The sequence below is a fragment of the Lissotriton vulgaris genome, chromosome 1_1, assembly GCF_964263255.1.
Source record: "Lissotriton vulgaris chromosome 1_1, aLisVul1.2, whole genome shotgun sequence".
NCBI lineage: Eukaryota > Metazoa > Chordata > Amphibia > Caudata > Salamandridae > Lissotriton > Lissotriton vulgaris.
The window spans coordinates 14860096-14885547 of NC_141685.1; the positions used below are offsets into that span (position 1 = coordinate 14860096).

The 25452-nt window shown below is 45.7% G+C and overlaps 1 protein-coding gene across 1 annotated transcript in view; it reads right to left on the minus strand.

The window, feature by feature from the left end:
- Positions 1-272: 272 nt before the first annotated feature.
- LOC147736968 (uncharacterized) overlaps positions 273-25452 on the minus strand; it is a 108532-nt gene continuing 83352 nt past the window's right edge. The window contains exons 6-7 of the mRNA XM_086954193.1: positions 15369-15479; positions 273-1442 (exon numbers count right to left, since the gene is read on the minus strand). Coding sequence (XP_086810319.1) covers positions 763-1442; positions 15369-15479 — 791 coding nt within the window. The 3' untranslated portion in view covers positions 273-762. The remainder of the gene's footprint in view (positions 1443-15368; positions 15480-25452) is intronic.

Sequence of the window (25452 nt, forward strand, 5' to 3'; positions counted from 1 at the left end):
CTGCTCCACTGCCCCAAAACAATGCCCATGGCCTAAAACAGTAATTGTTTCACCTTCTATGACTACCACATAAGACTTGGACACATGTGAGTGGGCAGGGCAACTGCCATAGCTATTAACTGTGTTTCCAGCCAGGAGTTTCCAAACCTACGATGATGGACCTATACTCGCTGTGTTTTTGCAAAGGAAGTGATGTATATCTGCTTTCTTGGTTTTTAGGTATACCTATAACATTCCACCCACCTCCTTCCTCTCATTTCTCTGACGTTTTTCTGGTAATGTACATCTAACACACACTGTAGTCTTGGGATGGCAACTATACACCCAGCTTCTTTTTTTTGTATACCAGGTCTGGACCTCCATCAAGAGACAAGGGTTGTTACTATTCTCTCAAACTAAATCCAGATTATTGTTAACACTTAGCTTCTTTATGGGGTCCATACCCAGTCCCTTTCATAGACTCAATTTCTAGGTTCGGTCACAAAATCAACGTAATGTGCCACAACACATCTAGAACGATTTATACATTTCACGGTTTAGACAAGATGCTGCAATCATCACTGGCCATCCTTATTCCTCTCACTATTTGTGGGGAAGACTTAACAATCAGTTGCAATACATTTTCTTCTTCTGAGCCATATATGTGTAGTTGTCTTTAATTCTATCTGGAAGTCTCTTATAACTCTCTTTTTTATGCATTGGTAAAAGGACGATAACAACTCCATGTGCTCTCTAATTAGCTCATGGTCCACACTTTGGTATTTACATAATTTCCACTAGATGGAACTCACAATCGTCTCCCATGTTTGGGTGTATTTTCTTGTGAACCTGCAGATGGTCCTTTCGGTTGAATCCTTTTCCGCATACAGTGCACCGATGCAGTCTTTCTCCTGTGTGCATTTTTTGGTGCCTATGGAAAGCTCCTATTTGATTGAAGCTTTTTCCACACACAGTACAATGATAAGGTCTCTCCCCTGTGTGTATTCTCCTATGTATGAGTAAATTTGACATCGCTCCAAAGCTTTTACCACATTCAGTACATGCATATCTTCCTTTTAAGTTGTGTTCTTGATGATATTGTACATAGCAGCTCTTCAGGCTGGTTTGCCCACTGTCAGCATGTGTGTATGGTTTGCTACTTTGCGGTGTGGTTGATTCACAGAGAACACTGTTGTTTTTCACTGTACTCTCACAGCTCTTGTTTAATCTCCACTCGTAGGGTGTCGACTTCTGCAGAGCACTGCAAACTCTTTGCCAATCTGCACTTTTCTCTCCTCCTTGTTTTTGAGTACTCGCTGGTGGCATCTGGCTATTGGAATGTCTTCTCTCAGAAATGTTCTGGACCATGTTTACTTTCCTCTTTTGTGCCACAGATTTGAAAATTGCAGGTTTTTCATGATATTGAAAAGAGGTACTCATGTTGCTCATCATCGATCCATTTCCTGTAAGATTGAAATAAATGAATGTTAGCTTTCTAGAAGGGAAATGGTGCATCAATCATTTACACAGCAGGAGTGTATCGAAAGGCTCTAAGAGCGCAAGCTCAGTATACACAACCAAGCACTTTGTGGCTGGACCATGGGTACCAGGTGGTAGAATCACGTCTGACCAAAGATCAGAGTTGTAAGAGTAAGCAGTGAATACATTAGGCATTCTTTATGTTGTGACAATAACAGCACGGGGCCGGAGAGAGGACAAGACAGACTGTGAAAAGAAGCAGGGAAATGGGTACGAGTTCCGCTCTCAATTAAGCCACCCACGAAAGCTACAGAATGAGCCACTGCTAGAGTTTAACATGTGCAGACAGAATAAACTACCCAGACAGGCTAATAGGAGTGGACCATCACCACCTTCTCACATGTGCAGACTTGCAGAAGGAACCACTGAGACAGATCAGCCAGAGAGCCACTACCACCTTGTAATGTGGAACGACAGGAAGCCCGTCAGACAAGCCGTCCAGAGAGAGCTATTGACATCTCCTAACATGTGCAGACCTGTAGAACAAAACACCTACATAGGTGCCAAGAGAGGACCACTGCCACCTTGTAATGTGTAGGAAGAACGAGCCACCCAGAGAGAGCCATTGCCACCTTGTAACATGCAGACCTACCGAATGAACCTCCCAGAGAGAGCCAGTGCCTCCTTATAACATGCAGACTGAACGAGCCACCCAAAGAGAACCGCTGCTGCCACCTAAGGTGCAGAACTGCAGAACAAGCCAATCAAACAGGCCACCGAGAGGAAGCTTTTCCCATCTTGTGACATGCAAGCACAATGTGACACCCAAATAGGCCACCTAGAGCAAAACATTACTGACCTCTAATGTGCAGACAAACTACTCAGACAAACCAAGCCCAACCCACTTGGGCTGTCAACCCCTCTGCACATCAACCAACCCTCTCTAAACAAAGCCACATGCTCATTTTTGTTTTTGCCTCTGCTTGTGCTTTTTTAAAAACACTCCATAAAACTCCTGAGTCTGCCCCAACTAGAGTCAGAGATATACAGCCTAATTCACAAAGGTAACAAACACTTGTGAGTACGTTTACACTTTTGAATAAGCTTACTAGAGGCGCAAAGGGTGCTGAAAGAGCAAGAGAAGTGCAGAAAGAAGCAACAGAGGTACAGAAAAAGGCAATAGAGGTGCAGAAACAGGAAGGAAAGGTACAGAAAGAGGGAACAGGGGTGCAAAAAGGGGCACGAGGGGAATTGCTGAAAGAAGAAACAGAGGAGTAGAAAGAAGAAAGAGAAGTGCAGAATGAAGCAACAGAGGTACAGAAAGAGGCGAGAGAGGTGCAGAAACAGACAGGAAAGGTACAGCAAGAAGGAACAGGGATGCAGAAAGAGGCAAGAGAAGTGTAGAAAGAGGAAAGAAGGGTGCAGAAATTGGCAAGAGGGGTTCAGAAAGATGCAAGTGAGGTGCAGAAAGACGCAAGAGAGGTGCAGAAACAAGCAAGAGAAGTGCAGAAACAAGCAAGAGAAGTGCAGAAACAAGCAAGAGAATTGCTGAAAAAAGCAAAAAAGGTGTAAAAAGAAGCAAGAGAAGTGCAGAAAGAGGCAAGTGAGGTACAGAAAGAGGCAACAGAGGTGCAGGAAATGACAAGAGAACTGCAGAAAGAGGCAAGAGGGACACAAGAAAGGGAAGAAGGGTGCAGAAAGAGAGAAGATGAGTGCAGAAAGAAGCAACAGAGGTACAGAAGGAGGCAAGAGAAGTGCAGAAAGAGGCAACAAAGTTGCAGAAACAGGAAAAAGAGGTGCAGACAGAGGCAAGAGAGGTGAAGAAAGTTTAAAGACAAGGGCAGAAGAAGGCAAGGGGGTGCAGAAATGTGCAAGAGAGGTGTAGAAAGAAGCAAGAGCAGCGCAAAAGAACCAACAGAAATGCAGAAAGAGGCAAGAAGGGTGCAGAAAGAGGCAGGAGAGGTGCAGAAAGAAGCAAACATGATTCAGAAAGAGGGAAAAAGGAGGCAGAAAGAAACAAAAGAAGTGCAGAAAGAAGCAACAGAGGTGCAGCAAGAGGCAAGCAAGGTGCAGAAACAGGCAGGAAAGGTACAGAAAGAGGGAACAGGGGTGCAGAAAGAGGTAAGAGGGATACGGAAACATGCCAGAGAGGAGCAGTGAAGAAAGAAGAAAGAGAAGTGCAGAAAGAAGCAAGAGAGGTGGAGAAATAGCAAAGAAGGGTGCAGAAAAAGGCATGAGGAACGCTGAAATTGCAAAAGAGGTGCAGAAAAAAGCAAGAGCAGTGCAGAAAAAACCAACAGCGGTGCAAAAAGACCAAAGGGGCACAGAAAGAGGTAGGAAAGGTGCTCAAAGAGGCAAGAGGGATACAAAAAGAGGCACAAAAGGTGCATAAAGAGCAAGAGAAGTGCCGAAAAAAGCAACAGAAGTACAGAAAGAGGCAAGAGAGGTCAAGAAACAGGCACAAAAGGTGCAGAAAGAGGGAACAGGGGTACAGAAAGTGGCAAGAGAGGTACAAAAAGAGGCAAGAGATCTGCAGAAAAAAGCAACAGAGGTGCTGAAAGAGGCAAGTGAGGTGCAGAAAGGGGCAAGATATCTGCAGAAAAAAGCAAGAGAGGTGCTGAAAGAGGCAAGTGGGGGGCTGAAAGAAGCAAGAGAGGTGCAGAAAGAGGCAATAGAGGTGCAGAAAGAAGCAACAGAGGTGCAGAGAGAAGCAAGATGGGTACAGAAAGAGGCAAGAGAAGTGCAGAAAGAGGCAACAGAGGTATAGAAAGAGGCGATAGAAGTGCAGAAAGAAGTAACGGAGGTGCATGAAGAAGCAAGAAGGGTGCAGAAAGAGGCAAGAGAAGTGCAGACAGAGGTACAGAAAGAAGCAAGAGTGGCTTGCACACCATTAGTGCCAATTTAACACCCACATTTAGCAATAAATAACAGGTGACCATTCTAGGTTTGCAAAGGGCCTTCCACCACGCTTTAACACTTGATGCTGCATTTTTGGTAACGTTTGAGCTGTTTGAGCTAGAAACAAGGTTTTTTCTGTTCAAATCTGCAGATTAGGGAGCAGACAATAGATTATGTCGCTAATGGAGAAAATGTATAATTTTCCGAAGGTCGGTGCAGCCAAACAGTTGCATGATTCCAGTGGCCCTGCTCAAACCTCTGACTAGGTCCACAAGTGCTCCTCATTGATTCCTTCTATTTTGTCTCACTGAGTTCATAGTTGAGCTTCTATGGAAACGAGGAAGACTAAACCTGAGGTTACCAGTCCACAACACATGCCTATCATACCAAATAATTACTCTTCATAACACATAGTCCCACTTTACATAATTCCTATACACTAAATACCACATACTTTCTATCCACATAATTTCACCGCACAACTTACCACATAATTCCACTACACACAACGTACATCCACTCCAAAAAACATTAGTGAAAAACGTTTACATTTACAACGCCAATAGCTCTAACTCTCGAAAATGCAAAACCTATTACATTGCAAACACTTCTTTAACTAGTAGTCGTGTTTGCAGAATGGTGGAGAAAGGTTGCTGGGCCTCCGACCAGTGCTTAGGAATTCCGCTGAATAGGACTTATAGGAGGTACCAGGAGGGCTTCTAGGCCCCCAGAGTCCCTCAGGAGTAAATTTGACTTCATCCCTCTTCCCCTAGTCTGCCAGGTCACGTTTGCAGAGTGGTGAAGAGAGGGGGCATGGCCTCCTAAGATGTTTTAGCAATCCCACTGAGTGGGGCTTACTGGGGTAATAGATGGAGTATGTGGCCCCCAAGGATGTCCTTGGGGGCAAACTATCCCTCCTATTACCTCCATTACATCCCACACAGCAGGATTACAAAGTTCTCATAGCAGGCTATGCCCCCTTTGCCCACCGCTCTGTAAACACACTCCCTGGCGTGCTCTTGGATGGGGATTGAAGTCCTCTTCGCTGCTGGGGGCCTTAGGGGCCAACTAGCCTACCTCTTACCTCCAGTAAGCCCCACACAGTGGGATTGCGGAGAGGTGGACAAAGGCCACGCCCCCTTTCTCCACCACTCTGCAAACGCACCTCCTGGAGTGCTCTTGGTTGAGGGATGAAGTCCCCTTGCCTCCTGAGGGTCCCTGGGGGCCAACTAGCCCTCCTGTTGTCTCTAGTAAGCCCCACACAGATGGATTTCTGGGAGTTGTCTAGGGCAAAGCACTCTTTTTACACCACTCTGCAAACGCACCTCCTGGCGCACTACTTCTCGGGGGATGAAGTCTACTTGTGTCCTGAGGTCCTCAGGACACAAGAGGACCCCATCGCTCCACCAGCAGTGCACCAAAAGGAGGATCCGTGAATCCTGCTGTTTAAAAAAAAGTATATATATATATGCTTTTTTGGGGCCTGAGCAGGCCTAGGGGGTCAGGGTGTTTCTACCCTGCCCCCTTTTCTTGTTTTTTTAAATCTTTGTTTTACCTTTTACTTGTGACTCGGTTACTGAGTCACCAGATGGCTGCCAACACTTCCTGGTTTGTAGTGTTGACAGCCAATCAGAGTGAAGCTCGTGCCCGGGACAGTTCGTGGCTCCTTCACAGTGCTCAGATATCGATATTTTTATTTTATAAATTTCTCAGGAACTACTAAGCAGATTCACACCCTTTAAAAAAAGCACGGTTTCTAGACCAAGACCTATCTTTTTGCCAAATTTTGTGTTATTCCGTTCAGCAGTTCAGGCTGTAGCTTTGTCTAAAGTTTCCTATGGAAATTAACATGGAGGAAATGCATTTTGGGACCCCCTTTTTTCTCGGCCCCCGCTTTACGAATCACCCCGAAACTTTCAATGCAGGAGCTGACCGGAGCGCCCTATTAGTTTTGAAAATTACGCAAAGATTTGTCAAACGGAGCCAAAGATATTGGCAAATCAAAAAACGCTTTCCTGTGGAAACTAGGTCCTAATTATAAGTACCTACTGGCGACTGCCAGTAGGTAATATATACACATACACATGCACTGCCACTCTTGTAGGCAAAACTTAGGTTAATCACATCCTTATGGATCCAATGCCAGTCCATAGTGCGTGCTTAATATGTATATTACCTACTGGCAGTCGGTTATAGTTAGGACCTAGTTTCCATAGGAAAAGCGTTTTGAAATGTCACCAGTGATGTCATCAGTGATGTCACTGACCATGTCATGAATGATGCAATATGTGACGTCATCAGCAGTGCATTGCGGGGAGCGAGTTATAGTTAGCTGAACTAACTATAACGGCAGAATTTCTCTGGTTTTGTACGAGTGAAATGTCCAACTAACTCTAACGTCAATGAAACCTATGGTTTTTTCCAGTAGGTAGTTATAGTTGGGACCTAGTTACCATAGGAAAATCACAACATTCTATTCCCAATAACTTTGGCGTCGTTTGATGAATCTTCATGAAATTTTCAAAACTAATTCTTTGTTACTTTGTTGATATCAGCTCCTATGTTGAAGGTTTGGGGGTGATTCGTCAAGGGGGGGGGCGAGAAAAAAGGGGGGTCCAAAAATGTGTTTTTTCCATGTTAATTTCCATAGGAAACTTTAGACAAGGCTACAGGTCGAACGGAGGAACGGAATTACTGCAAATTTGGCAGGGAGAAGAGTCTTGGTCTAGAAAGCACGATTTTGTTTATTTGGTGTAAATGCGTTCAGTAGTTTTCGAGAAATATCGAAATTTACAGATATAGATATTTGGGAATTTTGCCATCTGATTGGCTGAGGCGTCATGAGCTTGCTGCTGATTGGGTGCGAGCGTTGCAAGTGTTGGCATTTTGTGATTCCGTTGAAGCGAGTAAGAGGAAAAAAAGGAGAAAAAAGTTGGAAAGAGGAGGGTAGGAGCACTGTGAGTTTTGTAGGGTGGTTAGGGTGTGCTATAGCGGGAGTGTGAAGCGAAGTATTTACTCCTACTACTGTGAAAGTGCTGTTTTGCCCACTGTGAGATGGTGTTTTGGTGAGGTGCTGGTACACTCAGGGATGAAACTGTGCACTTAAACTGTGAGCTGAGTGGTCTGCAGCATACTGGCAGAACCGAAGTATGTATCCTTACCGGTGTTAAAGTTCTGTTTTGTCTAGAGTGAGATGGTGCAGAGGTGAGGTACCGCTAAACTCGGGCATGAAACTGTGCGTCTCAACTGTGAGCAGAGTGCTGTAAAGTGATGTGCTTTTGGTGGCGAAGTATATCTGTACAGGTGGTGTTAGTATGCGTTTAGAGTATAGCGAGAGTGGGAAGCAAAGTACTCAGTGGTACCGGTATGAAGACTCGGGGATGAAACTGTGAGTGTAAGTCATGAGTTTATTTCTGTGAAGTTATGTGGTGTGGGAGCTGTAGGATACTGGGCACTGTAGCATACCTGTGTAAGTAGTGTTAGTGTGCGTTTATTCTTTACAGGGTGTGGGAAACGAAATACTCATCCCTATTGGTCTGAAGAGTTGAATGTATTGTTTTAGGAAGCAGGAATAAAGGAATAATCATGAAGGATATAATGCAGAATGTTGCAATGCCAGAGAAGGAAAATGGTAAAATGAGTTCTGTCTAAGAAAGTGGTTGTGTGTAATAAAGGGATGGAGTTTGAAAATTATATAGAAAGTGTCTTTATTTAAGTGCCATAATTGGACCCACTGGTGCAAGAGCGAGGGCATCCAGCTGATGCAAAGTTGAACCACTTCTGCTGTATTCAAACGTAAGCTCCTGCATCGGTGAATTGTATATTACATGTTACAGTTGCATGTGAAATAAACAAAAGCTATTACACTTGAATGACTCTACAAGGAAAATAAAAGGTATAATATGAGTACCACATGTATCGTTTAAGAAAAGAAAGAAATAAAAAAGAAATTGCAAAATGTAATCATGAAACTTTTTAGGTACCTTGGCAGTGCATGTTTGTAACAGAAAATTATCAACAGTAGAATAGTTAGCAATCTGTTGTACAGTAGATTCGATGTGATGCGTGTCAGAATTGGTACTAGTTCTACCCACTTTGGAGCTTTGAGGATGAATACAAACATTGCGCTTCTGAGAAGCACATTCGATACCTTTGTAGTCAAACCGTTCATTATTGTCTTCAACTGTTTCAAAAAAACATTCTTGTGTAGAGAGCTAAGGCATCGAGCTGAGACAAACTCCAACTGCTTCTGCTGTAGTCAAATCGAATCTCCCGCATTAATGAATTGCAAATTATATGTTACATTTCTATGTGACCTACGCAATAGCTAATAGACATGAATGAATAAATTGTATAATGAAAATAAAGGTAGTTTCTGATTACCACACTGTGCCAACCAGTTCCTAAACAAAGTCATCTTTTTACATTTCTACCATGAAGTTCTGAGCATAGGCTGACTTAGAGTACAATTGTGTGAAAGGGCTTTGTGAATAACAGGCAGGCCGAGATGCGTGTGCACAAAGAATAGACGTGGTTTCTCAATTGGTGTCAGGTTTAGGTCAATTTAGGAAGCGTATTTGCATAGGCCAGACATCACCGATTCCTGGTTAAGAGTGGAGACGTAAGGGGCAATAATGAAGATAGAGTTCAAATGTCTGAGTATACTTAGAAAGTTATTATATCAAAGTAGTAGGATTGGAGTGTATTATAAAAATGTAAAAGGAAAAGTAAAAAAAGATGGGAAAAAATCCATTCAAGAATAACGTGAGTTTCTTACAAGTCTTGGAGGTTCCAGTCTAGAAGTTCTTCAGCGGCTTGAGATGTGTAATGTTCCAAGAGTCTATTGTTGCCATTGTGTGAGAAAAGCGAAGCGATCCAATTCATATCTTCGAAGGGACAGTAATGTTCCTTGAATGTTGGAGCGGATATTTGAATGGGCAGGCAATCTGCGATGTTGTGAAAGGTCGCACGCTGCAGGAGATCTTTCGCGGCTGCGCAGAAATCCCACTCCGCTGCGATTCCTTTTTGCATTGCATTCGCCATTGCTCATGGTTTTCAAGATACTCCAATACCTGGTGGATATCGGGAGCGATTGTTGAGATATTGGCAAGGCATAGATCCATTCGCCAGTCCAATGGGCAAGTTTTGCAATCAAATGATGGTTGTACGCATATTGCTTAAGTGTAGATAAATGTTATGTTGTAGCTAGCTCCGATAATAGATAGAGGCAGGTAGCCGAAAAGTTGTTCAGCTTTTTACAGTATTGATGTAGCTTTGCGTAGAAGAGTATTCTGTCGGACATAGTTGTTACCATAGAGAGCGTAGCCATTTCTAGAAGTAGAATTAGTTTTAGGATGGCCGCAAAGAGGGCGAGAATTATGGGCACTGTTCCTCTTATTCCAGAGATGAGCAAATGAATGTCAGAATGTAGTCTGGTATTAAAAGAAGAACAATTTGAAAGCATGTTACAAGGCTGTAGGAGACGTGTTAAAAAAGTGTGCCAGACCTTGAGCGTGAGATGTGTTGAAAATTGTGTAACAATTCACAAAGTGTAATTGGCGGTTCGTATTTAAAAGGGAGTGTATTTTATTTGAAGTTCGTGGTATCTGCAGTCGATACATTTCTTTTGCAGAAGTGAGGGAGACTTCTGTTCTGAACAAAGGTGCTTTTAGTTTGGTTTGTTTCTTGAAATGTGTTTTCAAACTAGGAATTGAAGGCCAAGTTGAAGTTTGGGAGTTAGTTTTTGTGGGTGGGAATAGATATTGCCACAGGAAGTTACTGTGTTTGAAATAGTAAGGATATGTGGTTTGCCAGCTCACATTCCGTAGGTGTTAGAATTGGGGGTCCCTGGTTGGCGCAAGTATGTATTTGTGACAAGCAGGGACCCTCTCCTCCAAGTCAGGGCGAAGGATGACCCCTTAGAATGACCCTTGCTCACCCTCTAGGTGCGTGGCGTGAGCAGCCAAGGCTATTCTTCAGGCGTTATGGAGTTAAGCATTTGCAATAACACACACAGTAACATATGCCAATCCCCCCACAAATGGACACCAGGCTTGTGGTTGTATCAAAATATGGCTTCTTTATATAAAAATATGTATGCAGGCAGATATTTAACACAAGACCTTAAATAACGTTTTTGTATACCACAGGTTGTAAATAGGCAAAGCTTTTTCTTCTGTTTCACCAACAGTTCTTTGTTGTAGTTTAAATGTGAATTTCCTTGTAAAATCACTTCTAACACAGTTCTCTCAATATTGCAGGCGGTTCCTTCACTCTGATTTCTAGCTTAGTTCCAAAGCAGTTCTTATTTGGTTCAATTTATTTTCCACAGTGTTCTCTGTCAAAATCCCTGCTTTGCAAGTCTCTTTATTTCTGATGCTTCCAGAGCACTTCTTTGCACCAGTTCGGAGGGTTTTGAGTAACCCTGGGCATTCGGCGCTTCCCAGCGCCTCCCTCTCTCTCACGGGGGAAACTGACTCAGCCCCTACCGCTGCTCACGCATCTCGCGGTATGCTTGGAATGGAGACCAGATAGGGCCTCGGGGAAACCCTGGGCCTGTTCCAGAGGTGGGGGCTGAGCTGCGGAGCAGAGCAGCAAGCAGGCGATGAGAGGAGCCTCTGGGGCCAAGGCACAGGGAAGGCTGATGTCGTCTTCAGGAATGCTTCTCTGCTCGGCTCGGGGGAAACACAAGTTGCGGGCCCGAGCCCGGTGGTGATTTGAGGAGCACTTCACGAACACTTCCTCTTCTTCAGCGGGGGTCGGCACAGGCTTGTGCGACTCCGGTGATTGGGGGCACTCTTGGATCTTGACGCCAGCGGGCGTGTGCAATCAGGCAGGCGCGGCCGCGACCCTTGGCACGACTGTGCGGGGGTCTCCTCAGCGGGGGCGGCGCGGCCTGACAAGCCTCCAAGATCACGAAGCGGGGTCACAGGGCACGGACTGTGCAGCTGTCGACCCGGCGTGGATCACAATCTTTGCAGGGAATTCCGGCAGGAGGGGGGAGAGCGCTTCAGGGCTTCCAGTAGCAGACAAGGGGCAGAGGAGCAGGTAGCCGAGCCTGGGGGCAGAGAGCGACTCCGGTCGGAGCGAGGCTCTCACAGGACAAAGGCAGGCAAGCTCCCGAGTGCCACAGCCCTAGGAGGGGGCGATGAGGGGCGCAGTCTGGCTCCAGCGGGATGCACACACGGCTCGAATGTCAGGACGAGCAAAAGCACCAAGGACCCACTAGTCCTGGGGTCCAGGTCAGGGAGCTTGCTCAATCAAGCCCTTGGAGAATGTTTAAAGCACAAAGAAGCAAAGTCTTTTCTCAGCAAGTCTTCTCCTCTCCTTTCTCAGCAAGGCAAGCAGCAGGCCAGTCCTTCCAGCGTCTCTTCTCCTTCTAGTCGGGTAGAGGTCCTTCGTGGTAAAACAGGGTTCTAATTTCTTAGGAGCAGGGCTCCTACCTTTATACTGCATTTCTTTTGTTCTGACAGGCCAGGGGGGCCTTTGCATAGCCACTTTCAGTCTCTGAGCACTTTGTTGGGTGCAATCTTGCTTCTGCTTTCAGTGTGAGGGGCAGGCACATCAGACGCTCCACAGGAGGTGGAGCCAGCATTGTGTGGACAGGGGCAGCCAGGAGTACCTTGATGATGGGGCTTCGCCCTTCCTGGGCCAGGTGCAGGCTGAGTCATCAGTCGCTCCCCAGGGGGGCGGAGCCAGCATTGTGGTGGCAGAGCACAGCCAGATTAAGAGTCAAGGGGCACTCCTACCTCCCACTAAGGTGTAATCCTTGCATTCACCACCTGTCATCCCCCAGCCCTGTCACTCACACATCCCAGACAGTCAGATACACATACTGCAGAGGCGGGCTGAAATGGTTAGGCAAGCAAAGGCTATCTTTCTAAAAGTAGCATTTGCAAACACAGGATATTAAAATAAACTTTACTAAAATAAGTATTTTATTATTCTGAGTTCAGGCATACTAAACATTAAGTTCTACCATGTTCCCTGAGCCTGCTGGGATTATAGAGTGTAATAATTCCAGCAGCCCATTCTGGCCTAAAGGGAGCAGGTAGCCTTACAATAGTGAAAAACGAATTTGGCTGTAATTCACTATTAGGACATGCCACACACATCAGAGCATGTCCTACCTTACACTTACAATGCACCCTGCCCTAGGGCCTATCATAGGGGTGACTAATATGAAGTTAAGGGAAGGTTTAGGGGCTGGCAAGTGTGTGCACTTGCCCAGCCAGCATGACAGTACCAGACTGCACACAGGTTCTGCAATGGCAGACCCTAGACACATTTTAAGGCTGCTTCTGTGGGTGGCGCAACCAGCGCTGCAGGCCCACTAGCAGTATTGGCATTTACAAGCCCTGGCACTCCTGGTGCACTTTACTGGGGACTGACAGTACATCCAATGAACCAATCATGAACATCAATCACAGTTACACTTTATACAGGGAGAGCATATGCACTTTATCACTGGTCAGCAGTGGTAAAGTGCCCAGAGTCGTTAAACCAACAAAAATAGGTCAGAGAGAGTATTGGAGGAAGGCAAAAAGTTTAGGGATGACCCTGCCAAGAGGCCCAGGTCCAACAGTAGGAGTGCATTTTATTGAGAAGCAGGTAACTGTTGTTAGAAAGCTGTGTGAATGTTGGTGTGATTGTGGGAGTTGTTTTGAATTATTCATTGAAAAGGAACGAGGGATAGAAAGAAAAAATGTGCAATATAAAAAAGTTGGGAATGTTCAAAATATATATTTTATAAGATAAAACAATAGCAGAAATAACTGGCATGGATAAAGTTTACCTCTTAGTGCATAAATTATTGGGACATCCATATATCTTTATAGAGCATGAATTTTATAAACCATGATAGTCCGTAACAATTGTATTCGATCCCCATGGTAGCCCACTAAAGGGCATGAAATGTTTGCAGTAAAATGAACTAGGTTCACACTCGAATTGTAATAATTAATTGCATAACTGAAATAATCTAAGGATCGAATTTAATATTAAGAATAAAAATGCCCACTGCAGGGCCAAAATGTTCTAAAACTAAATTGGTTAGAACCCAAAACGGGCACAATTATCGGACATTGCTAAGTACCGGAATCGGTTGTTAAAGTATTAACAAAAGTAAATGGATGTCCCCTGGTTTTTCTAAAGAAGATCATAGATAAAATATCACAAAAAATATATATATAAAAAACATTGCTATAATGATGCCAGAATGGACAATAGAATTTGAAAGGCTAAATAGAGTGCAAAAACTACATTTCCCAAGTTACATCCGATACAGGTAATAGGAAGTGATGCAATGATAATAGAATGTTTGGCGGGACCTCCGTAGAAATAGGAGGGGCTCAAATGTTTCATAGCATTAACCGTGAGCAAGCTACACGTTTGTAGCGAAACGCGTCAGATTTATTTGCTTGTATGCTGGTAATAACTGCGAATTAAAACTTTGGGAAACGAAGAACTTTGTGAGTGTGTACTCATTTCCTTAAACGAGGAGGTTGTTGAATATAATTAAAGCGTGGCTCTGCTGAGGAGTACGGCACCGGAGATGGAAGCGCCAGGGGTCTGCAACTGAGAGCAGAATCGGTGGAGATATATATATATATATATATATATATTGAGCAAGCAGTATGGGCTGCCATTGAATCCATTAGGATGTGATTAACATGGGAAACAGCTTTTTAACCGATTGAGATAAGTTTCGCCTACAAGCGTGGCAGTAGACTTGGCCCACTGGGGCACGATAAGAGTCATCACTGTACTCAACAAGGCAGATCTATTAATGCATTGACTGATTTGGCAGCGGTCCTCCTTTTAACCAAAATTAGTATGCAGTGGAAAATGTATGGGACATGAACGCTGATCACCCCCAGATGGAGAGAAGCAATCTGGCGCGGTGAATCAGGGACACTCCAAGATGGTGCCCTGGTTGCTCGTGTGATGGACACATAGTATGTTTCAAATGTTTTATATTGGTGTAAATACATATGGTGACGTATTGTTGGCCAATGTCATCCATGACCAAGGCCATAGTGCCAACCGCATCACCAAATTGGATAGTGAATGGGCACTAATAAATTAACTGAGCACCTTGGAGTGAGCGCTGTTGTTGTCAAAGGATCCTAGCTTTGTGCATATATTTATGTTCACTGGAAAAAAGCACAGCTAAAAGGTAAGCTGTGTTTGAGGCTCAAACGTGGAAAACACTGGAATTCTCAGTTATGTTTAAGAATGCACACAACACATGTCAAAACTCACTTATCATGGGTAAACAAATAAGAACATACCTCACAGGCGTCATTGTCATCACGAACAACCCTCCTGCAGAAGTATCCATGTGAGGATGGACAGAGCAGGAAACCATCTCTTCTAACTAGAACGCGTCAACTGCTTCTTTGTAGCAGTGACCTTCACCTATAGCTGAAGGAGGGGTGAGCAGCACTGATCCGCGAGAGCTGAATCCATTCCAGATTTCCCTAATATCCTCATTATGATTTTCAAATTTGGGTTAGGTCTGGCCTAGGCAGACCAACATTGGGCACCTCGATCTAGTACAGCACCTAAGCACCTAGGCAGATTATAAAGAGTTGTAAAGCCTGCTTTTAAACAGAAACATTATCCACCAATTGCTTTCACATTGCAGCGCTCTGAGCTATCAGGGTGCACACACAACACTTCTGCACAAATCACTGATGCCACATCCAGGAGACTGGAACATGGCTCCAATTGTAAACCCACCTGCTATCTGTTGGAATTATAAACTGGCCCCTAGCTCCTCTGTCACTTAACTAAACCTCTCATATATCGTAGAACTGGTACTAACAAGCGGGTCGTTCCTAAAGGCTGACGTGTGAGAATCAGAACCAGTCACCTTAACAAAGTATGAACTAAAAAGGGTAGTACAATTGAACACCTTGGTTCTCGCTCACTATACAAGATTCAAAAGACTTCTAAATTGTCTTCTGCACAGATTATTGAATCAATTCTAAATAGCACAATGTCTGCACCTGAAGGACTGCTCCAGCGTTCTCTTCTTCGATAGGCCTGGACAGCATTGGCGTGCGTCTCTTCATCAGCATTAACACCAGCTGGTGCACCTCCACTGCCGACTACAAGCTCTGAAATGAGAAAACAGTTCTAAATGTAGGCAAGTATTCCAGTTAGGCATGAACACCATAACTGCTCATCATGCAACAGAAACCCTTCTATGGGCTGGTTATACAATTGTACTACGAGTAGGCGAACATCCCACAGACGCATAAACACGAGCACGCCTGAATATCACTGATGATTATAAAACAGATTAAAGTGTGTGTGTTTGTGTGTGACTATCACAGTCCTAAACCCCTATACTGCAGACTATAAAACAAATCAATGTATGTGTGAATATCGCAGTCATAAACACCCTTAACTGATGAATATAAAACAGAGCTAGGTGTGTGTGTGTGAGTGTGTGTGAATATTGCAGTCTTAAACCCACTAACTGCTGATTATAAAACAGATCAAAGTGTGTGTGTATGCTTGTGTGTTTGCATGTGTGAATATTGCAGAGTCATAATACCAATCTCTGCTGATTATAAAAAAAGAATGCAGGTATATGTGAATATATCCGAGAGAGGCATAAACCCAATCAGTGCGGATTGTAATTATAACTAGGGCTCCCGATTTTCAGTTTGTACTCATTTTTGCACATAAATATGGACAGAAAACCATCAAGTTTCCTATCTGTATTTTTAAATATGGGTAACATACAGAAAGAAACATGCAACGTACCCTGTAAGCACCTGTCCTTGGCATGCAGTGCTGTAGATTCCCCTGCTGGACATACTCCTGCCATTTAGTGTTTGGGTCAGATGGTGCAAGTTGTTTTTCTTCGATGAAAGCTTTTGAGTCCTGAGGTTTCAGTAACATCTCTGGCGCTAAATGCGCCACTCACCGACATGTCATTAACTCCATTGTTAATTTACTTTTCACCGAGCAGGTGAGAGTATGTATGGAGTAGTGCGTAAAGAAGTTAAGTTACCATGCAAGTAGAAAATAAAGACATTAAAATTAAAAGATATCTGCAGCACCCGCTGGCTTCCGGGAAGGTGGGTTGGCACATGTGAATCTAAAGCACTACAAGCATCGAACAGATGCTTACAGGGTAAGCACATATTCTATTCATTGCATGAGTGGCTGTAGAAACACACGCTGCGCAAAGACTGTACAGCAGTGCACCCTTAAGTGGTGGCTAGACAGTGCTTGGTGCAAAGGTCAGAAACAAGGTCTTGAGGACAGCTTGACCAACTCAAGCCTGCTAATTTGCCCGAACGTCCACAGTGTTTTATAAATGTGTGCGGAGTCGACCACAGAGCAGCGTAGGCAAAGATCCCTTACCAGTTCATCCACAGAGCACTGCCCATGGACTGGGTGTTTAGAAACCTGTTTTCTGCTGAGGTAAAATGGTCTTTGTCTGTGGAGCTCCCCCTGTGGAAGTAATGAAGCAGGACTGGGTATAGCAGCAATAGGTATACTGCCCAAGAGCGCCATAGTAGGTCCCTGATTGCGAGTGGAGTGTGACCTGGGGCAGGAAGGTAGGGCGCTTTTAGCGTCAGCATAGCAGGTCTGGATGAATTTGACGATCCACCTGGCAATTACTGCCTTTGAAATGGGATGGAATTATCAGGCTGGGAAAAACATACAAACAGCGATTTGGTCCTGACTATGTAATACAAAAGAGCACGATTAGCGTCAAGTGTGTGGAGTGCCCTTTCAGCTACAGAGTCAGGTTGAGGGAAAAACACTGGGAGTAATATAGACTAATTAGGGTGGAAAGGGAAGACCACTTTGGACAAAACCTTATGATTAGGAACTAAAGGGGGCAAGGATGCAGTGGCTCGAAAGGGAGTCCCGTGAGTTTAGTAAGGACACTTTTAAGGTTCCAAAACAGGACAAGGGAGCACCCGCGATGCTATTACAATCTTAAGGCCTTCCATGAATGCTTTCATTGCAGGGATTTTGAAGAGGAAAGAATGTTTTCTGTTCTGCATATATCAGCAATGGCAGATAGGTGTAGCCTGATAGATTTTCAAGCCAAATCCGCCCTTTGAAGATGTAGGGAGTTACAAATAATGTCACTGGAGGGGTTGGCAGATTGATGTTGTTTGGTGTATAGTAGTGCACAAAACCCTTCCACTTTGCAGTGTAGAAAGTGTGTGGTGGGCCTACGAGCCTCTCTGAGAATGTTCATGCATCCTGCAGCAGACCAAGGTAACCGAACTCTAGGACCTCAAGAGCCAAATCACTACATTGAGGCGCCTGGGGTCTGGGTGCCGGACTTTGCCTTGGTCTTGAGGAAGTAGGTTCGGCCTGTTGAAGAGCTCCTCCGGTGGAACAATGGATATCCCTAGCAGGGTTCAGAATCATGGTTGTCTTCCTCACCACTAACGGAATAGGAGGAGATGATGAAAAGCGTAGGCAAAGATCCCTTACCAGTTCATCACAGAGCACTACCCATGGACTGGGTGCTTAGAAACCTGTCGGCGAAGTTCTAGCATTTCGCGTTTTCTGCGGAGGTAAAAAGGCCTTTGTCTGTGGAAAGAATGAAGCAGGACTTTCAGGTGCAGTTTCCTCTTGTGGGCGTGTTGCTGTGTCCTCCTGAGCAGGCCTGCAAAATTGTTGTCCACTTCGGAAGGCGCTGTGCCAGGAGGTGAATGGTAGATGGTGCAACCACAAATCTGTTGCTCTAGGGATGACAGGTGAGATGCGTATGTGGCTCCTTGTTTATGAAGGTAGAACATGGCGGTTGTATAGTCTGTATGCACCAAGACTACCTTGCCTTGAATCTGTAGGAGAAAAGCTTGGAGTGCTAGATGAATGGCTAACAGTCCTAAGTGGCTGATGTGTAGATGCCTGCAGTGAGGTGGCCAAGGACATTGAATAAAGACATTAGACTCTCATATTGTTGCGATGGGCCCCCAAGCCAGCTAGCGATGTGTTCATTGTGATGGTCACCTGCAGAATTGGGTCTGCAAAGCGACCGCCTTGCTGTTCCACCGTGGCAGAGATTGAAGGGTGCTGGCCTTTACCAACACCAGATCTTCCCTCTGACCCTTCGCTTGTGGCCACTTGCTTGGGAGGCGCTCTTGAAGAGGCGCATATGAAGCCTGGTATGTGGCACTTTGGCAATGCATGAGGCCACCATTCCCTGCAAATGCAAAACCATGCGAACAAAAGCAGACTGAGTGTCTGACAAAGGGGCAGAAGCTGCTGAACACCTGTACTCTGTGAGGTCTGTGGATGGCTTTGCCACGACTCAGGTGAGCACTACCCCTAGAAAAGCCTGGATTTAGAGGCTCCTAGTGGTGATTGTGTGGCATGCACCGTGAAACCTAGACTGCGTAGGAGGGATCTGAGTGTCAGGCATTTTTGTCTGCTTGCGTTCTTGATCAGCCAGTCATCTAGGTAGGGGAATATGTGATTTCTCTTCCTTCGGAGGTGAGCACATACTAACACTAAATTTTTGGTAAAGACTTTCAGGCAGTAGTGACTACGAAGGGCAGTACTGGTAGTGCTGGCCCCTTACTGTGACGTGGAGGTAGCAAAGATGAGGTGGATGAATCTAGATGTGGAAGTAGGCATGCTTCAGATTAAGAATGGCCACGAACTCCCCTTGCAAACGTGAAAGTATTCTGGCAGGATGTATCTATGGAGAGGGCGAGGATTGGCCTGAGAGAACTGTCCTTTTGGGAATGGGGAAGTATATGGAGTAGGCGCCTTTGCCCTGGTGGCGATGGGCACTAGCTCAATGGCTCCTTTGGACAGGAGCGCCAAAACCTCCAAGAATAGCAGTGTAAGGTGTGTTGGTCTCAGGGTGTAGGTGCGAGGGGGAATGTTTGGTGGGGTGGCAACGAGCTCTAGGCAGTTACCGTGCTCTAGTACGGGCAAGAGTCACTGGTCAGGGGTGACCTCCCTGCAAGGAGAAAAAACCCTGCAGCCTCCCACTGACAGGTGTTGTGTGGTCTGGGGATATAGGGTAAGCTTCCTTACTGGGGTGCCTCTGCCCTTAGTGCTAATCCCCCCTAAAGGGGCCTCTTGTGAAACCCCTACCACCCTGCAGGTGATAGCCCTATTGCTGACTTTGGTAGGATTGGGCAGATTCTGGGCAAGTGGCTTTGAGCGGTCTTTAGACCGTTGTCTTTAAAAAACAGTCCCTGGCAGAAAGGACCTGCAAGGCACCCATCGCCTAAAGCATAAAGCAGTTGTGAGTATGGGTGATAATCCCAGAGAGTCAGACACCCAGCCACTGCTGATTATGAAGCAGTTGTGAGTATGGGTGATAATCCCAGAGAGTCAGACACCCAGTCGCTGCTGATTATGAAGCAGTTGTGAGTATGGGTGATAATCCCAGAGAGTCAGACACCCAGCCACTGCTGATTATGAAGCAGTTGTGAGTGTGGGTGATAATCCCAGAGAGTCAGACACCCAGCCACTGCTGATTATGAAGCAGTTGTGAGTGTGGGTGATAATCCCAGAGAGTCAGACACACAGCCACTGCTGATTATGAAGCAGTTGTGAGTATGGGTGATAATCCCAGAGAGTCAGACACCCAGCCACTGCTGATTATGAAGCAGTTGTGAGTATGGGTGATAATCCCAGAGAGTCAGACACCCAGCCGCTGCTGATTATGAAGCAGTTGTGAGTATGGGTGATAATCCCAGAGAGTCAGACACCCAGTCGCTGCTGATTATGAAGCAGTTGTAAATATGGGTGATAATCCCAGAGAGTCAGACACCCAGTCACTGCTGATTATGAAGCAGTTGTAAATATGGGTGATAATCCCAGAGAGTCAGACACCCAGTCACTGCTGATTATGAAGCAGTTGTAAGTATGGGTGATAATCCCAGAGAGTCAGACACCCAGTCACTGCTGATTATGAAGCAGTTGTAAATATGGGTGATAATCCCAGAGAGTCAGACACCCAGTCACTGCTGATTATGAAGCAGTTGTGAGTATGGGTGATAATCCCAGAGAGTCAGACACCCAGTCGCTGCTGATTATGAAGCAGTTGTAAATATGGGTGATAATCCCAGAGAGTCAGACACCCAGTCACTGCTGATTATGAAGCAGTTGTAAGTATGGGTGATAATCCCAGAGAGTCAGACACCCAGTCACTGCTGATTATGAAGCAGTTGTAAGTATAGGCAAAATCCCTAAGAGGTATAAACCCAATCACTGCTGGTTATAAAACAGTTCCAAGTTTGTGTGTGAATATCCTAGAGAGGCATAAACCCAATCACTGCTGGTTATAAAACAGTTCCAAGTTTGTGTGTGAATATCCTAGAGAGGCATAAACCAAATCACTGCTGGTTCCAAGTTTGTGTGTGATTATCCTAGAGAGGCATGAACCCAGTCACGGACGATAAGTGATTATTTTTGAGAGGCATAAACCCAATTACGGATGATTATAAAGCAGTCCTAAATATAGGTGATTATTTTTGAGAGGCATAAACCCAATCACGGCTGATTATAAAGCAGTCCTAAATATACCTGATTATCTCAGAGAGGCATAAACCCAATCACGGCTGATTATAAAGCAGTCCTAAATATAGGTGATTATCTCAGAGAGACATAAACCCAACCACGGCTGATAAGTATCCCCATATGACATCAAAATCGTCAGCTACGCTGACGATACGCAGCTAGTGGTTTCCTTATCACATCTGGCCGACAATCCCGACATCTTGAACTCCTGCCTGGCAGATGTTCACACTTGGATGGGAGACTCCTCCCTCAAGTTAAACGGCTCAAAGACGGAAATAATGCTGCTGGGGAGTAAAACTACCCTTCTCCCGCCGCTCAGCTGGCCGGGATGTATGGGCGATCCCCCGGCCCCCAAAGATGCGATCAAAAGCCTTGGAGTCTGGCTAGAACCAGACTTGTCTTTCCGCACCCAAGCCAAGAAAACAGCAGGAGTATGTTATGCCCTGCTCAGGTCGGCTCGGAAAATCTTCCCTCTACTACCGGTAACATCGAGGAAGCTGCTGATTCAGGGTCTTATAACATCTAGACTCGATTATAGTAACGCCATCTTTTTGGGCGCCCCTGAATCAACCTTTAAGACCCTTCAACAGGTCCAAAATGCAGCGGCAAGGCTGCTTATGGACATTCCGAGGACGCAATCAGCGAAACCGGCATTGAAGGCATTGCATTGGCTCCCCGTGCGGGAGAGAGTGACCTTTAAGGCACTTTGCACCGCGCATAAAATTCTCGCAGGTAAAGGCCCCCTTATTCTAAAAAATCTAGTGACTCCCTACAAAGCTGGCAGAACGCTGCGATCAGACACGAAACATCTCTTGATGGTGCCTAGAGTCAAAAAGGCCCGCACTGGTGGGAGAAGATTCTCATTTAATGCGGCAAAGCTTTGGAACTCGCTCCCCCTAAAACTTCGAGCTGAACCCTGTACACTGCGTTTCCGCAAAGGTCTTAAAACCTTTCTGTTTCCGGCATAACGCCTCGATGCTGTCCCCTCTACCATCTGATGTTGTCTGGAAGCGCCGGGATGCCCAAGGGTAGCTACACGCTATATAAGATTTTAAATAATAATAATAATAATAATAATAAGTGATTATTTCTGAGACATAAACCCAATCACTGCTGATTATAAAATAGTTCCTGGTTTGTGTGTGAATATCCCAGAAAGGGATAAACCCAAACACGGTCGATAAGTGATTATTTCTGAGAGGCATAAACCCAATCATGGCTGATTATGAAGCAGCCCTAAATATACCGGATTATCTCAGAGAGGCATAAACCCAATCATGGTTGATTATAAGCAGTCCTAAATATAGGGGATTATCTCTGAGAAGCATAAACCCAATCACGGCTGATTATAGAGCAGCCCTAAATAAAGGTGATTATCTCAGAGAGGCATACACCCAATCACGGCTGATTATAAAATAGTTCCAGGTTTGTGTATGAATATCCTAGAAAGGCATACACCCAAATACTGCTGATTATAAAGCAGTCCTAAATGTAGGTGATTATCTCAGAGAGGCATAAACTCAATCACAGCTGATTATAAAGCAGTCCTAAATATAGGTGATTATCTCAGAGAGGCATAAACCCAATCACGGCTGATTATAAAATAGTTCCAGGTTTGTGTATGAATAACTTAGAAAGGCATAAACCCAATTACTGCTGATTATGAAGCAGTCCTAAATATAGGTGATTATCTCAGAGAGGCATAAACCCAATCATGGCTGATTATGAAGCAGCCCTAAATATACCGGATTATCTCAGAGAGGCATAAACCCAATCATGGTTGATTATAAGCAGTCCTAAATATAGGGGATTATCTCTGAGAGGCATAAACCCAATCACGGCTGATTATAAAGCAGCCCTAAATAAAGGTGATTATCTCAGAGAGGCATACACCCAATCACGGCTGATTATTAAATAGTTCCAGGTTTGTGTATGAATATCCTAGAAAGGCATAAACCCAAATACTGCTGATTATAAAGCAGTCCTAAATATAGATGATTATCTCAGAGAGGCATAAACCCAATCACGGCTGATTATAAAGCAGTCCTAAATATAGGTGATTATCTCAGAGAGGCATAAACCCAATCACAGCTGATTATAAAATAGTTCCAGGTTTGTGTATGAATAACCTAGAAAGGCATAAACCCAATTACTGCTGATTATGAAGCAGTCCTAAATATAGGTGATTATCTTAGAGAGGCATAAACCCAATCATGGCTGATTATAAAGCAGCCCTAAATATAGGTGATTATCTCAGAGAGGCATAAACCCAATCACGGCTGATTATAAAGCAGTCCTAAATATAGATGATTATCTCAGAGAGGCAAAAACCCAATCACGGCTGATTATAAAGCAGCTCTAAATATAGGTGATTATCTCAGAGAGGCATAAACTCAATCACGGCTGATTATAAAGCAGTCCTAAATATAGGTGATTATCTCAGAGAGGCATAAATCCAATCACGGCTGATTATAAAGCAGCCCTAAATATAGGTGATTATCTCAGAGAGGCATAAACCCAATCACACCTGATTATGAAGGAGTCCAATTGACATACAGGCAAATATCACAGAGGCGTTACCCAAATCATTGCAGATTCACTGCAATATGTTGCATTAACTAACTAGTGCAGCGCCCAAAATCCCCATCGCCATCCCGGATGGATACAAGATCACCCGGAGGGACCTCGTCAACCAGACAGGAGGAGGCATCGCCATCGTCCACAAGAACACCATCCGCATCACGAGCAGCTCCAACGACACCCTCACAGCCGCCGAACACCTGCACTTCCAGATACACACCGACCCCAAGACCACCCTCAGAGGCACCCTCATCTACAGACCCCCGGGACCACGCACACAATTCAGCGAAGACATCGCCGACTTCATCAGCCCACACGCCCTCCCCTCCGCTGACTACATCCTCCTCGGGGACCTCAACTTCCACCTGGAGAACAACAACGACCGCAACACCACCACCCTGCTGGACAACCTCGCCAACCTTGGACTCAAGCAACTGGTGACTACCCCCACCCACTACGCCGGCCACACGCTTTACCCCATCTTCTCCTCCAGCAAGGACATCGCCTTCAGCCACGCCACCGGACTCCACTGGACGGACCACAGCTGCGTCCACTTCAGCTTCAGAAGGATCACGATCCACCACCGCCCACAACAGGCCCCCGCAGAAGCTGGAACAAGATCACAGCCGACCAGCTCGCCACATCCCTGAGCCAGAACCCTCCCGCCAGCTCAACGAACCCCAACCAAGCCGCCAACAACCTCACAAGGTGAATCAACAACAACGCAGACGACCTCGCCCCACTGAAGACCCCCCCGCCAGACCCGGCACCAAGAAAGCATCCTGTTTTACCGACGAACTCAAGAGCTCCAAGAAGAACTGCCGAGCCCTCGAAAAAGCCTGGTGCAGAGACACAACTACAGACAACATGACCACCCTCAAGCTCGCCACTCGAAAACACCACCAGCTGATCCACACCACCAAGAAAACCACATTCAAGGAACGACTTGACAACAACGCCCACAACAGCAAGGAACTCTTCAACATCGTCAAAGAGCTCTCGAACCCTAGCGCCAGAGACAACGACATCACCCCATTTCAAGAACTCTGCTACTCGCTCGCCTCGTTCTTCCACAGCAAGATCGCAGACATACACAACAGTTTCAGCACACAGCCGATGCACCCTACGACCGCACCAACGCCCCCACCACCACCATCCACGCCTGGACCCCGGTTAACACCGAAGATACCATCCGCACGATGAACTCCATCCACTCCGGATCACCAGCCGACCCCTGCCCTCACCACGTCTTCAACAAGGCCGACTCCGTCATCGCACCCCACCTGCGGGACATGATCAACGCCTCCTTTAACACCGCCACCTTCCCAGAGAGCTGGAAGCACGCCCAACTCAGCGCCCTACTGAAGAAACCATCAGCGGACCCCACCGAACTCAAAAACTACCGACCCATCTCGCTCCTTCCCTTTCCAGCCAAAGTCATTGAGAAGACCGTCAACAGACAGCTGGCCGCCTTCCTCGAGACGAATGGATCCCTCAACCACTTACAGTCTGGCTTCCGGGCCAACCACAGCACCGAGACCGCCCTCATCGCAGCCACCGACGACATCAGATCCCTGCTCGACAACAGAGAAACTGCGGCCCTCATCCTCCTGGACCTCTCCGCGGCGTTCGACACAGTCTGCCACGGCACCCTAGTACAACGCCTCAGCAACATCGGAATCCAAGAGAAGGCACTGGAGTGGATCATCTCCTTCCTCGCCGGAAGAACCCAGAGAGTCCGCCTCCCCCCGTTCAGATCCGAGACCGCCGAAGTCATCTGCGGCGTACCCCAAGGGTCATCACTCAGCCCCACGCTGTTCAACATCTACATGAGCCCCCTTGCGGCCATCGCACGCCAACACAACCTCAACATCATCTCCTACGCCGACGACACCCAGCTGATCCTCTCCTTCACCAACGACCCCGCCACCGCCAGAACCAACCTACACGAAGGGATGAAAGACGTAGCCGAGTGGATGATGAACA